This window comes from Sciurus carolinensis, chromosome 4 (assembly GCF_902686445.1).
Source record: "Sciurus carolinensis chromosome 4, mSciCar1.2, whole genome shotgun sequence".
NCBI classification, from domain to species: domain Eukaryota; kingdom Metazoa; phylum Chordata; class Mammalia; order Rodentia; family Sciuridae; genus Sciurus; species Sciurus carolinensis.
In genome coordinates, this window is record NC_062216.1 from 28,746,385 (window position 1) to 28,760,832 (window position 14,448).

The following is a 14,448-nucleotide window of genomic DNA, read 5'->3' on the forward strand; positions in this document are numbered from 1 at the left end:
AGAAATTTTGTGCATTTAGGTGTGTGTGTGTGTGTGTGTGTGTGTGTGTATGCACAATAAAAACATGCAGTCATAACTGGGGCAAAGATAAAGATCTTCCACAGAAAGGACACCTGAAGCATTAAAAACATGCCTTACCTCACTATTAATCAAGGAAATACGTAATAAGCAGCAATTAAATCCAAATTGTATAACAATTACATAAGTTATTTAAAGGTAGATAATTTCTAAGTGTTGAAGATCATAGGCAACCTCTCAAATTACTAATAGGTATTTAATACAATTACCACTTTGGAGAGAAACTTTGTAGTAACCAAGTAATCCCTGTGTGTGTGTGTGTGTGTGTGTGTGTGTGTGTGTGTGTGTGAATATGGTGGTGGTGGGGCAACGTGAAGGGATTTTCAATGCAGCTATTTAGTGGTAGCAAAAACTTTAGAAACAACTAAGTGTCCAACAAAAATAGAATGGATAAACATATGATGGAATACTCAACAAATGAAAGTGAATTAAATAATCTATGTATATAAGAATGGTTTCCCTAAAAATCATTTATTTTACTCCCCTCCCCCAAAAAAAGAAACAAGTAGATTACATGTGAATAATTCAGCATGGCCATTTAGTTTATATTTCCATATGTCTAGAATGAAGTTTATGTCTGATTTTCAAAATCTTCCTTTGGGAAAGTGGGGAAACACTTTGGGATGGAATAAACAGCTTCAATTTATTTGTAATGTTTAAACTTTTAAGATAGTGATAGGTGCTTTAGTGTTATTTATACTAGTATCTATACATCATTGATAAAAATACTTGTTTGATAAAAATACTTTTAAAAGAATCTTGAGTAGTTTAAAGATTCCATTAGCATAAGTGTATAGACATTGTCAATTTTTTATGCCATATAGGCTTAGATATCTCTGGAAAATCTAATGACTCACTGATTCAAAGTAGCATATACTTGTGCCTGCTCATTGTGGTAGCTAAAATGTGAACCGATCATCTGTGTGGAAAACTGAAAACCTGTACAATTCGGCAATTCTGTGACATCACAATGGACCCTCAGACCCTTTCCTCAAATCCTGCCTTGCATCTCTGTACAACCACCTGAAAACTATCACACTGAAACACCTGGCCTTTTAAATTTTTATTTGTTTTATTTTGTCATCTTTATTTTGTAAAAATTAGTTACTCTGGTGAAAAGTAACTGCTACATAAGTAAATATTGATTTAAATTACATCTTTCAATATATGTCACAAAATAACTTTCCTGAAGATAGTTAAGCCTACATAAGATAGACATATGACTATATATCTAGTTTGAAATACTGCTACATATACACACCCAAATTGCTGCATGCATATATATATGAGTTAAAATATAAAAGAGCCCAATTTATAAATATTTTCATCCTGGCATAAAAACCTTATTTACAACTCAACGTAGATTTGCAGGAATCTATGTAGAGTGCTTCTATCTGATGACATAAGTCTCAAATATGAGGGAAACAGATTTAAAATTCCCATAATATTTGTAGTATGGGAATGGTTGGCACATTAAATAATTAAAATAAATATTGGGAAAGAATGTGTTTATAACAATTAAAAAGAAAGTTGAGCTTATACTATTAATACACAAATATTTAAAAATTGTGCAAGAAGAGTATGCAAAATATGTTAATATTGAATTAATTTATAAAATATGGCTTGAGAAGTAGAATATCAGAAGAGAAATATTCAAATAATAACCTCAAATGAGACAAGGGCTGTACTTAAAACTCAAAATATTTGAAGAGTAAAGATATTGAAGACTTAGTTAACAATGTTGTTAAGCATATATATGTATATATATTAGAATACTTATTTAGTTTTTAAAAATATGAATTCTTAGACACAAAGATATTCATGAATAAGATTATAGGCAATTTGAGATTTCATCCTCTTAATTTGAATAGACTGTCCTAGTTGAATTAGGTTATTGGTATTCTAAGAACAAAAGTAAACTATATTAAACTTGAGAAATGTACATATATTTAAAACATGTTAACACATATTAACATAACAATGAACTTAAACAAATATAGCAATGAAATAGGGGGATACAATTCAGTTGCAGTGTTGTAATGGCGAACTTTATGAAGAAAATAGATCAAATAAATCAATGGAAGCAAAATACTTGACCATTATTCTCATAGAAATATACTAGCAGTTCCACTTTTCTCTCAATGCCATGTATATGACAGGTATATGTAGCATCATATTGCAGCTATTCTAACTGTAAATATTCAAAATTTATAAATTTTGATCATTTGGATAGAAATATTATTAATCACATATTTAGGAGTATGGAAGAATAAAAAGGAATCAAGGTAGACAATTAATTTAATGGTACTTAACCTCTGGAGCATTTTATCCATTTTCATTGATTCTGATGACCATGAAGAGGAGAGTGATGTATGATAAAGATGATTTCAGAGATCACACATGATGATGGAATATGTAGGAATGGAAAGGGGTCACTATGTTGAAGAAGGGAAATAAAACCAAGCAAGAGTCACCATAGGATCATGTTTGCAAAATTCTGCAAGCTTTCTCCAGAATATTATCCTATAAAAGAAGTCTTCTAAAATTAAAGTTAAGAATTTTAACGGGTGCAGTTCTATTATGGAGTGTTATAATCATTTTAGTGGTAGACTGATGAATTATCTCATAAAATGCAGAAACATTCACAAACCTATCAGGAATCCTCTTTTTTTCCAAATCCCTTCCCTTTATAAAGTTGTGCAAGACTATAAAACTTTCAGACTGTTGCAGCTGAAAGTATTTTGTAGAAGCAATCTTGAAAAAGAGAAATACAGAGAAGCATATTTGCAAGATTTTAGTATTATACAGCAAGTATAGAAGCAATTAAAATGAGAAAGTTGCCAGGGATAGAATTACAATTTGTGAATCTAAGTAGAATTAAGTAGTAGTGATTCCTTTATCTTACACTAAGTATGTACAAATGCAGGCATAAATCAGATATCCAACCATCATCCATAATGTCAAAGTCTGAAACAGGATTATGCAATTTTAAAGATAGAATTGTACCAGAACCACAATGCGCTTATAAAAGCAAATTATTTGCATTTCTGATGTTTATACTAATACACATATATTTATGTTGACTTATCTAATGTATTTAAGATAATTTTATGTAGTATTCAGTTTTCTCCTCTAATACTTTTATTATGGAATTTAAATAAAACAGACATGTTGCTAATTAAGAAAACATTGCATACATGAAGGAAACAGCATTTTGAAGAAAATAGTGCATGAAAGTCTCTTCCTGTTGAGATGGATACCCTTCCCCTACATACACAAACATATTCTTCCTCACACTACAATAGTTGTACATTAGATTATTTTTTTTCAGAAAATTCATTATCAAGTGATTCTGAAATATATAAAGGGATCATAATTCCCCAGTAATGGTTTTGGAAACTAATAAACCTATTAGAATTTTATATCATATTTTAGTTAGAATCAACTTTGAAATTAATGCAAATTATTCTTGTTAAATTTAGAAATAGAGTATAATTCTAAGTAATTTAAGAGCCATCATACATGGTTCCAAAAAAAATTAGCAGCTGGATAATTTTCAGCTATTCAGTGGTTCATATATTTATTTCTCCTTTTATTTTAGTTTAATTGCACAATAAAAGCTTCAGGGAAAAGGAGAAATAACATGAAAGTTTAGAGAAAGTTCTAGAATCTACAATCTATAAAATTACAACAAAATAAATTTGGTCAATAGTATTTTTTTACTTTAATAATGTGATTACATATACAGTGTCAATTACATAGCAATGTTAAAGGCATATACTGCATTTTTTGTAAATTTAATTGTAGATTTTTATGTCTTTATGATGTTCAGGCAAATACTGTACCCATTTGAAAAACTAATTTAATAGAATACTTAATATAATGGTATAAAGAAATTTGTAAGTGTACAGAATAAATACAAGAGTATTTAGTACAGACTTTATGTATGACTATTAAAGAACATTTGAAAGAAATAATTTATATGGCAAATTTTTAGTTTAAATTTTAACTTTGTATTGTTGAATTGGGAAAATTCAACATTATTTACATTTATTCTCTAATATTCCCATTTGTAAATGAAACATTATCCCTCTTATTGACTACAATTTAGTTATTCTTATTTTATCTTTTAAAATCTTATTATTTTAAGTTTTTATTTATGTAACATCAGAAAGGTTTCTGTTAATGTGATAAATTAATTCAGTGTGAAACTTGTTACAAAGAAATTATGCTTACCATAGTTGTCTCTGCAATAGAGCCAAAGCTGTTTATGAATATGTTGCATGTGACATTAACCGGAGGGCCTGAAAAAGAGATTAAAATATAAGGTCTGTTAACATTCTCATCTAAAAATATTTTCAAATATTCTTTGCTTCTTGTTATTAGTGGAAAAGAAGAGGATTTCTTTGTCTACATGCAGATCATCATAATTGAAGTAACCATTCCAAGTAACAATATGGATTGAGAATTCCAAGGTTCAAAGTCTTTAAATAGTGATGCTGACCATCATATAAGAATTTTACCTCTTTGATTTCAATTTTCTTAAATGTTAGAAGAGAAGAAGTTAGGAGAGAAATCTCTATTATTTTTGTTTTCTTCCTAATGTATAGAACTAGCATCCCTATTTGGCTGGAGGTTTGAGTGGTAAAGTTAATGAATAATATAAAGAAAACAACGTATTTCAAGAGAAGAACAGTGGTCAGTAGAGCAGTGATGCATTTAGAATTTTACTAATTGTTGGGATCATGATGCCTCATTTTATAGGAAATAAACTCTAGCCCCTGCCTCCCCAACATGACTCCATTAAGATGCAGAAACTTCTTTGTAAAAGTAAACTGTTTTAGAATTGACTTCTTCTTGGTTTTCTAAAATCTTAAGGTGCATCACTAGGTACTTTCAGATCTGTTTTATTTAACAAGGGCAATCATAGCTCTGAATTTCCCTATTCTCACTGCTTTTGCTGTATCCCAGAGATTCTGGTATGATGTACTTCTATATCTCTTTGATTGTAGGTATTTTTAAATTTTCCCCTTAATTTCTTCAGTGACCCATTCATCATTCAAAAGTGTCTCAATAATCTCCATATATTTGTATAATTTCTGTACTTTTTCCTGTTGTTGATTTGTAATTTCATTTCATTATGATCTGAAAAAATGTAAGAGATTATTTCACATTTTTTCATATTTGCTAAGATTGTCTCTGTGGCCTACTATATGATCAGCCTTGGAGAAAGTTCCATGAGTGACTGATGAGAAAGTATATTCAGTCGTTGCTGAATAAAATATTCAGTAGATATCTGTTTAGTCAAATTGATCAATAACAACTTTTAAATCTGATGTATCCTTGTTGATTTTTCTCTCTGGATGACCTATTAGTGAGAGAAGTGTATTGAATTCCCCCACTATCATTATATTGGGGTCTATCAGGTCACTATAAGTGTAGTAATGTTTCTTTTGTCAAAAGGGTGGTGCCTTGACATTTGTTGGACAAATATTTACAATCCTATCTTCTCGTTGGATTGTTTCATTTATCAGTACATAATGTCTTTCTTTGCCTCTTCTGACTAATAATAATTCGAAGTCTGCTTTGTCTTATATGAGAGCCCCTCTATGTGATTGCTAATAGAAGGAAAGAAGTAATAAGGACCAGAGCTCAAATTAATGAAATAGAAACTAAGAGAATGAGACAAAGGGTCAATGAAACAAATAACTGTTTCTTTAAATAAAATAAACAACACTGGTAAACCCCTAGCCAAACTAATCAAAAAGAGAGAAGACCCAAATTATTAAAATTAGAGATGCAAATGGGGATATTAAAATAGATATAGTTGAAATTTAGAGGATCTTGAGAGAATACTTTGCAAACTAGTGTTCCAATAAGTTGAAAAATCTAGAAGAAATAGACAAATTTCTAGACACATACAACCTATCAAAGCAGAACCACAAGGAGAAAGAAAACCTGAACAAATTATAAGCAGCGACATTGAAGAAGTAATAAAAAACTTCCCAAAAAAGAAAAGTCCAGGAACTGATGGATTCATAGCTGAATTTTACCAGATCCTTAAAGAAGAACTCTGATGCCAGATGCTCTTCAAATTATTCCATGAAATTGAAAAGGATGGAACACTTACAAACTCATTCTGTGAAACCTGTATCACCCTGAAAACAAAACCAGATACACTTCAAGGGAAAAAAACGGAACAATATCATTTATAACAAAGGTGCAAAAACCCTCAAGAAAATATTAGCAAATCAAATTCAGATACACATTAAAAAGATTATACAGCATGACCAAGTGAGTTTCATCCTATGGATGCAAGGATGGTTCAATAAATGCAAATTAATCAGTGTAATGCACCATATAAGTAGAATGAAGGACAAAAATCACGAGGTTATCTCAATGCATGCAGAAAAAGCCTTTGACAAAATTCATCGCTCACTCATGATAAAAGCACTGAAAAAAACTGGGAATACAAGGAACTTACTTTAACATAATAAAGGCTACATATCCCAAGCTCAAAGGCAACATCATTGTGAATGGGGAAAAACTGAAAGCATTTAAACTAATATCAGGCACAAGACAAGAATGTCCACTCTGAACACTCTTACTCAATGTAGTTTTTAAATATTTAGCCAGGTAATTAGATAAGAGAAGAGAAATAACAGGATGCAAATAGGAAAGGAAGAAATCACAATGTCCCTATTTCTAGATGATAGGATCCTACACTTAGAAAAACCTTAGAAGTTCTGCCAGAAGATTTTAGAGATGATAAGCAACTTGACAAAGTAGCAGGATATAAGATAAATATCAATAGTAATGAATCTAAGAGAGAAATCTGAAAAAGAATTCCATTCACAATACCTTCAAAAATACCTAGGAAATAAACCTAACCAAGGAAGTAAAAGAGTTCTGTAATGAAAGTTATAGAACCATGAAGAAAGAAATTGAAGACTACCTTAATAGATGGGAAGACTTCCAAAGTTCATGGATAGGCAGAATTAGTTTGTTAACATGGACAACTTACCAAACATGATTATGCAATGCCCATCAAAATACCAATAACATTCTTCACATAACTAGAAAGAACAATTCTAAAATTCATATAGAAGCACAAAAGACAAATAATAACCAAAGGAGCAATCCTGGAGGTATCACAATACAGGATTTCAAATTATATTACAGAATCGTAGTAACTAAAACAGCATGGTACTGGCATTAAAACAGACCATTAGACCAATGGAGCATAATATGAGACACAGAGACAAACCTACATAGCTATAGTCATCAGATTTTTAACAAAGGTGCCAAGAACATACATTGGAAAAACTGGATGTCCATCTGTAAAAGAATTAAAATTTCTTTCTCTCATGCTACACAAAGTCAACCCAAAATGGATCAAAGACCTAAGTATAAGACCAGAAACTCTGCAACTGTTGAAGCAAAATTAGGGGAAACACTTCAACAAATAGGTTCAGGTAAAGACTTCCTGAATAGGACCTCTGTAGTTAAGGAAATAAGAATTAGTACATAGTCGCACACACCTGTAATCCCAGCAGCTCTGGAAGCTGAGTCAGGAGTATCACAAGTTCAAAGCCAGCCTCAGCAATTTAGAAAGGCCCTAGGCAACCTAGCAAGACCCTGTCTCAAAATAAAAAATAAAAGGCTGGGGATGTTGCTCAGTGGTTAAGGGTCCCTGGGTTCAATCCATGGTACAAAAAAAAAAAAAAAAAAAAGAAAGAAAGAAAGAAAGAAAAAAAGAATCAGTCCATGGGATGGCATCAAATTAAAAGCTTCTGCAAAGCAAGGGAAACCATTAACAGAGTGAAGAGATAACTGACAGAATGTGAGAAAATTTTTGCTAGTTACTCCTCTGACACAGGACTAGTATTCAGAATAGTTAAAAAACTCAAAAAACTCAACATTAAATATCAAATAACCCTATCAGTAAATGTTCAAATGAACTGAACAGACACTTCTCAAAAGAAGTACAAATGGCCAATGATTATATGAACAATTGTTCAACTTCTTTAGCCATCAGGGAAATACAAGTGAAGATTATACTGAGATCAGTTGAATTCAGTTGGAATGGCAGTGATCAAAAATGCAAATAACAATAAATGATATCGAGTATGTTGGGGGTGGGGATGAACTCATGCAATACAGGTGGGAATATAAATTAGCACAGCCACTATGGAAATTAGTATACAGTTTCCTCAGTAAAAAAATAGATCTACCATATGATCTGGCTATACAACTTCTTAGTATTTATCTAAAAAACCTGAGATCAGAATATTTTAGAGATACATATCTTGATATCCTTGTTTATTGCAGCACGATTCACAATAACCAAGTTATAGAATCAGTTTAGGTGTCTATCAACAGATGAATGGACCATACACACACACACACACACACACATATATATATGTGTGTGTGTGCATGTGCATGTGTGTATATATGTGCATGTATATATATGTATACACATGTGCATGCACACACACATGCATATATATAATAAGAATATGGTTTTATTCAAACATAAAGGAGAACAAAATTTTGTCATTTTCAGGAAAATGTATGGAACCAGAGAACAAAATTTTGAGCAAATTCAGAATCAGAAATGTATCACATGTCTTTTCTCATGTGGAAACTAGAAGGTAATAAAAGGGTCTCCATAAAATTAGATGGGATATCACTAGGGTAAAGGCAGGGGATAAGGAGGAGGAAAGAGGAGAGAGTATAGGTTATATTGGGGAGTGAAATTGATCAATTTGTTTTCATGTATGCACAAATATGCCACATTGAAACTCAACATCCTGGGTACTTAATATGCACCAAAAAAATTAAAAAGTAAACAGTCCAGATTTTTAAAATCCAAACTTCATGTGGAAGTGAAACAGCGCACAGTAGTCTCAGGTCTAAACTTTATTCTCTCTCTGGTTATCAAACATATTTCTTTTTTTTATTGTAAACAAATGGGATACATGTTGTTTCTCTGTTTGTACATGGTGTAAAGGCATACCATTTGTGTAATCATAAATTTACATAGGGTAATGTTGTTTGATTCATTCTGTTATTTTTTTCCCTTCCCTCCCACCCCTCCCACCCCTCTTTTCTCTCTATACAGTCCTTCCTTCCTCCATTCTTGCCCCCCTCCCTAACCCTAACACTAACCCCTCCCAACCCCCATTATGTGTCATCATCCACTTATTAGTGATATCATTCGTCCTTTGGTTTTTTGAGATTGGCTTATCTCACTTAGCATGATATTCTCCAATTTCATCCATTTGCCTGCAAATGCCATAATTTTATCATTCTTTATGGCTGAGTAATATTCCATTGTATATATATACCACAGTTTCTTTATCCATTCATCAATCAAACATATTTCTTGCCCACATATTAAAATACAGAAAAGTACCATTTGGTTTCCTTTTGATTACTTATTTGTATATTTTGTCCTTAGAAAAAGAAGGGGTGAATGAATTCATGCACAAAATAATAATTCTGAATTTCAAATATATAGCAGATACTCTCTTGGAAAATGTATGCATACATAAAAAGAATGATTTAAATGTTTTTTTTTATATTGAAATATAAAACAATTTGGAAATAAAAGTTATCACTTTAGATCATGGAGTCTCTTCAAGTGATACCAAAATATTTGGGGTTTACTTCATAAACACATTGGATCCCTTACAGATTCTTTATTATGGGAATGTAGGAACTAACATGACATTGGGAATGACTGCATGGACAGGCAAGAGCTTGGAGACAGAAAATAGAAATTTATTGTAATAATACAGGCAGGAGATAGAGTGAAGCTGACCAAGGACAGTGAGGGTGCAGATACATATAAAGAATGAAATGGGTATAGAGCATGTTTAAAAGGTACTGTGCTCTGCCCTTTTGATTTCTATGTCAGATCAGGACAGCACTTTTGGAATAGTCTTTTTTATCCCAGCTACTGATATGTATATTCAGAAGTACATTTGTAGAGAATAAAGCTCAGAGAAGATTATAAATCTTCTATTGGCATTACAGAGACCACCTGTTTAGCAGTTCTTTGCCAATCTGTTACTTGTTGGTGCCAATGTGAAGCTGTTATATCCATTCAATACACTACTATGTTTAGCAACAGAGCAAATAACTGCTATAGCATCCATATGGCAAATTGTGCTTTTAAATTGTTCATTACATTAGCCAATGTTGGCCTGAAAAGCAAATGACAGTAGTTACAGATGTTTTTAGCAGCAGGTTTTCTTTTAAATGTTCCTTAAAAAAAAATAGAACATGGCTTTTAAATTGAGATGAAGACAAAGCAGAATATCAAAGTACAACACAAAGCCTTGGCAATGATGTTATTGTTATTAACACTGGTGGAAAATTGTGCATCAGGAAGATATAGAGCAAGCAAGATAACAAATGAACAACCCAAATGTTCATTAAGAATGGTTCTAAGGAATTTTAAGCATAAATTTATATTAAAACATCACCATTTCAAAATCTGAATATAATTGAAGATTAATTAAAAAATAATTCAATCTAGAGATTTGTTTTTAGAAAAATGTACATGCAGATAATGAAAGTGTTTGTTTTTTTAATTCACAAAATTTATTTGATGACTTAAAAACAGATTTAGAATTATTTGCTAGATACCTTTAAATGTTTGTAAACTATGGCATAAGTAGAACTCAGTTTACATTTTTCCTTTCTTTTTTCCTTCACTTCTCTATCCTTCCTAGAAATGCAATCCTTATACCATTCAGGTAGGGAATATAAGATAGTCTTCTATGCTGGGAATAGCAAGGAGGAGAGCTCAGTAACCTAGATCAGGGGAAGCATATCTGTGGAGAAGGGTTATAAAGTATGGGAATGTTGGAGACAGTGTCAGTGAGGAGTATATTCCCATAATGGGAAAGCCTGATGTGGAGTGTGAGAACCACAGAAGGGTGATGTGTGTGTTCCTGTTGGGACATCCTGGCATGAAGAGTCGGAATATGAATAGGACTCCATAGAGAGTGATAAAACTGAGCAGGGTTTCAGAGTCCCAATGGGGCAAGAAAGGCATTTGTGCAGGGGAGGGAATAGCAGTAGACAAGGGAGATTCATTACATATTGATCAAATAAGTAATTACATTATTGAAGTTAATGGGAGCCAGATTCCTGCTTCAGATGAGGAGATTAAAATGTGGAAAATTAGAAATTAGAACACATTTTTGGTATTGGAGATAGTGTGGATTCATGATCTCCAACAGTTAATAGAGAAGTAAATATAGATGTAAATGTGTGTGTGTGTATATATATATGTATATGTGTCTGTATGTTGTGCTTGTGTGTGTGAATGTATGCTTACATATGTGTGTTATCAATGTATCCTGGAAGATGCCAATTTAAGTAAAGTGAATACCACCAGTAATGGTAATCAACATGGTCCACCATACGATGAGATGCAATCTGTGATGTTTTTGCCAACATGTGGTTCCTAAATTGAATCATGAGGAAAAATTAGACAAATGCATTCTGCTAAATGAGTAATATTTTTTAAAATGCCAAGATTATGTAAGTCACAGAAAAAAAATGAAGTGATGGTTCAGATTGGGGGAGACAAAGACTAGAAACTGGATCCTTTTGTTATGAAGACTGAAATAGAATTCATACTAATCCGCTTGTTTTTTAATGGTTTTCTAGGAGAACATACTCATTTGTAGTAAATATTTAAGTGTTAGGGCATCATATCAACAACTTAAAGTAGTTCAGGGGAAAAAAACATATTTTTTTTATACTCTTCCTGTAATTCTTGTGTTAGTTTGAGATTGTTTTAAAATAAAAAAGAGGTAATTACTACAGAAATAATGATTTAGAAACTAAGAATCATATACAAAAACTAAAAGTATGTAGTTCAGAATCTGACTTTCAACATCTAAAGTGAACATTTATAGTTTAAGAAGTGTTTATTAATCAAGAGATTCTTCTTGTCAAAATGACCTTGTGTTATGTAAACATACAAACATATGGTAAAAATTATTGTGAATTATTTTATTAAGGAGTTATAGTGTTGTGATGGATAAGAACAGTTAAAATGAATAAAGGAGAGTTTTTAAATCCTATTTTTTACCTTGAAAAAAATATGGTCAGGAAATGGGTTTAGGTATGTATGCCATCCTGTGTATAGAATGTGTTATAGTAGAAGAGACTACTGGACAGAGTAGATTTGTTATGTAGGGAGAAAAGGATTATTATATAGAAATACTACAGGTGGAAACAAATCACATTGTGAGGACAAACAAAAACTGATTCTAGATGAAAAGAGGGTGGACATTGGAGACAGAATAAGAAAACAATTTAAAAATGCAATAAATATGTGAGAGGAATAGAGAATCCTAAAAGTCAAGTTAGGTTCCAAGTTGGACTTATGGGACATAAAAGACTAAATGAGAGACCAAAGATTAAGGTCAAAGAAGAGAAATAAAATATAGGAATGACTGGTAAATATTATAGTAAAACAATATTGTCTCATGATTATATTTGCTATTTACTTGTTTTTTGTTAAAATTTCTTCTGTTTCAAATGACACCTAGAAGATTTATTTCTAGGAAGGACTTGAGCAGTTTTCTTTCTCCCTGGAGATACGAAGATGATATTATTGAATAAAAACAAGAATAAAGTATCATAGCAAGGAGAATGCGAAGAAACTCATAATTAGTTTAATGACATAAAATTTAGAAGGCAGATAAAAACAGTTGACAGATGAAACAGCAAAGCATAACATAAATGCAGTCAAAGACTACGTGGAGAAGGAAAGGAGTAGAGTAAGAAGGGGCCCACAAAAAGGACACAGCCATCTGTCTCAAAATTTCCCTCCTGTTTTTCATTTTCATCCATATTCTTGTTGAGCAAGGGTGGCCTGGTATTTAGCCCTAGGGGTTTGTTTGTTTGTGTTTGTGTTTTTTGTTTGTTTGTTTGCTTTGAGAATAAGGTCTCTATGTTTTTCAGGAACAAGTTTGTGTTTCAAACTTGTGAACTCAAGTGATCCTCCCACCTCAGCCTCCTGAGTAGCTAGGACTACAGGTATGTGCCGCTATTTCTGGTTTCTTATGGGATTTTTTTTTTTTAAGAAAAGGAAATAATTTTGTTCTCAATTAGGACAAAATGGTGCTTGTCAGTACCTCAAAGCTAAAGTGTTCTCTAATTTGGCAAACTTAGTCAAACCTCAACATTCAATTTCAGCAAAACTCTGACCAAGGTAATGCAGTTTTAGTCAGATTTCCCTTTCAAGAGAAAGAGCAGAAAAATTGCCCTTCTCATGCACACACAACCATACATACACACTGTCTCCCTTGCACACATGCACACACATACAGAAAACAGACAAAATCTGTATTAACACCCATGCAATTCAACTTAGTCCTTTCTGAACTTCAGAGCACTCTTTTACATAGAAGAAAAACAGTGGCTAAAGAAGAGTGAAAAATATAAATATAGTTGTTCCTGCAAAAGGAAAGAAAAACAAAACATTGTGTAGAGAAGAAAAACAGAGTGGTAGGATGAAATGAAAGAGGTACTGAATTAGCAGTCCAACGAGCAAAGGAGTCTCATAATACCTGTGTTGTTAGAAGGCTAAGAACATCAAACAGAATAAGTATTACCAGGAGTAACCAATTTCAGTTTTGGTGTGTGACTCAAAGAAGTAGAACTGTGCATAAAGAAGTGCTAAAGCAAGGAACTGCAGCTTTTCATTACTGAAAGTTTTGGGCAATTTAATTTTTACAAAACATAAAATAACACCTGCCTAGACACCTATAACACAACCACCATGACTTCACATTTAGGGAAATAGTTTAGGATAAAGGGGATTGTGAAGAGACCAAAATGCAATTACAGAGTTAAAATCTCTCCAGGCATTCAAAAAGTATAGAAATGACAACAAGTATTATCAAATCAGGACTTAGAGGACGTATCTCCTTAATTGCAGAGGAAAAGGAAAAAGCGTTGAAGGGCTTAAGAGAAATGTGTTAGAAACAATGATAGAGGAAGGTATCAATTTTATTTTAACAAAAGAAGAGTTACTTTGGAGAAATAACACAAAACAATGCCAGCATAAGCAATGATTTCCTAAAGAAAACTGTCCAATATATGCAGAAATCAAAATGGAATTTGATTTACAATGCTAAATGTCAATAGGCAGTGGGACAACATCTGTAAATCTCTGAATTAGAATTTTGTAACTTGATAATTGTGTAAAATTTTTTCACTCTCAAATGCATTTAAAAAGAGGTTCTCCTGGAATATTACTCCCTGATAAAAAGAAATGAGCTATCAAGCCATGAAAAAACTTGGAGGAATCTTAAAACTGTATTTATAAGTGAA

General features: G+C 32.1%; 1 protein-coding gene across 2 annotated transcripts in view; it reads right to left on the minus strand.

The window, feature by feature from the left end:
* Positions 1–14,448, minus strand: part of Glra3 (glycine receptor alpha 3) — a 158,972-nt gene that overhangs the window by 94,895 nt on the left and 49,629 nt on the right. For both annotated transcript variants that reach the window (XM_047550228.1, XM_047550229.1), the window contains exon 3: positions 4,315–4,382. In XM_047550228.1, the coding sequence (XP_047406184.1) occupies positions 4,315–4,382 (68 nt within the window). The remainder of the gene's footprint in view (positions 1–4,314; positions 4,383–14,448) is intronic.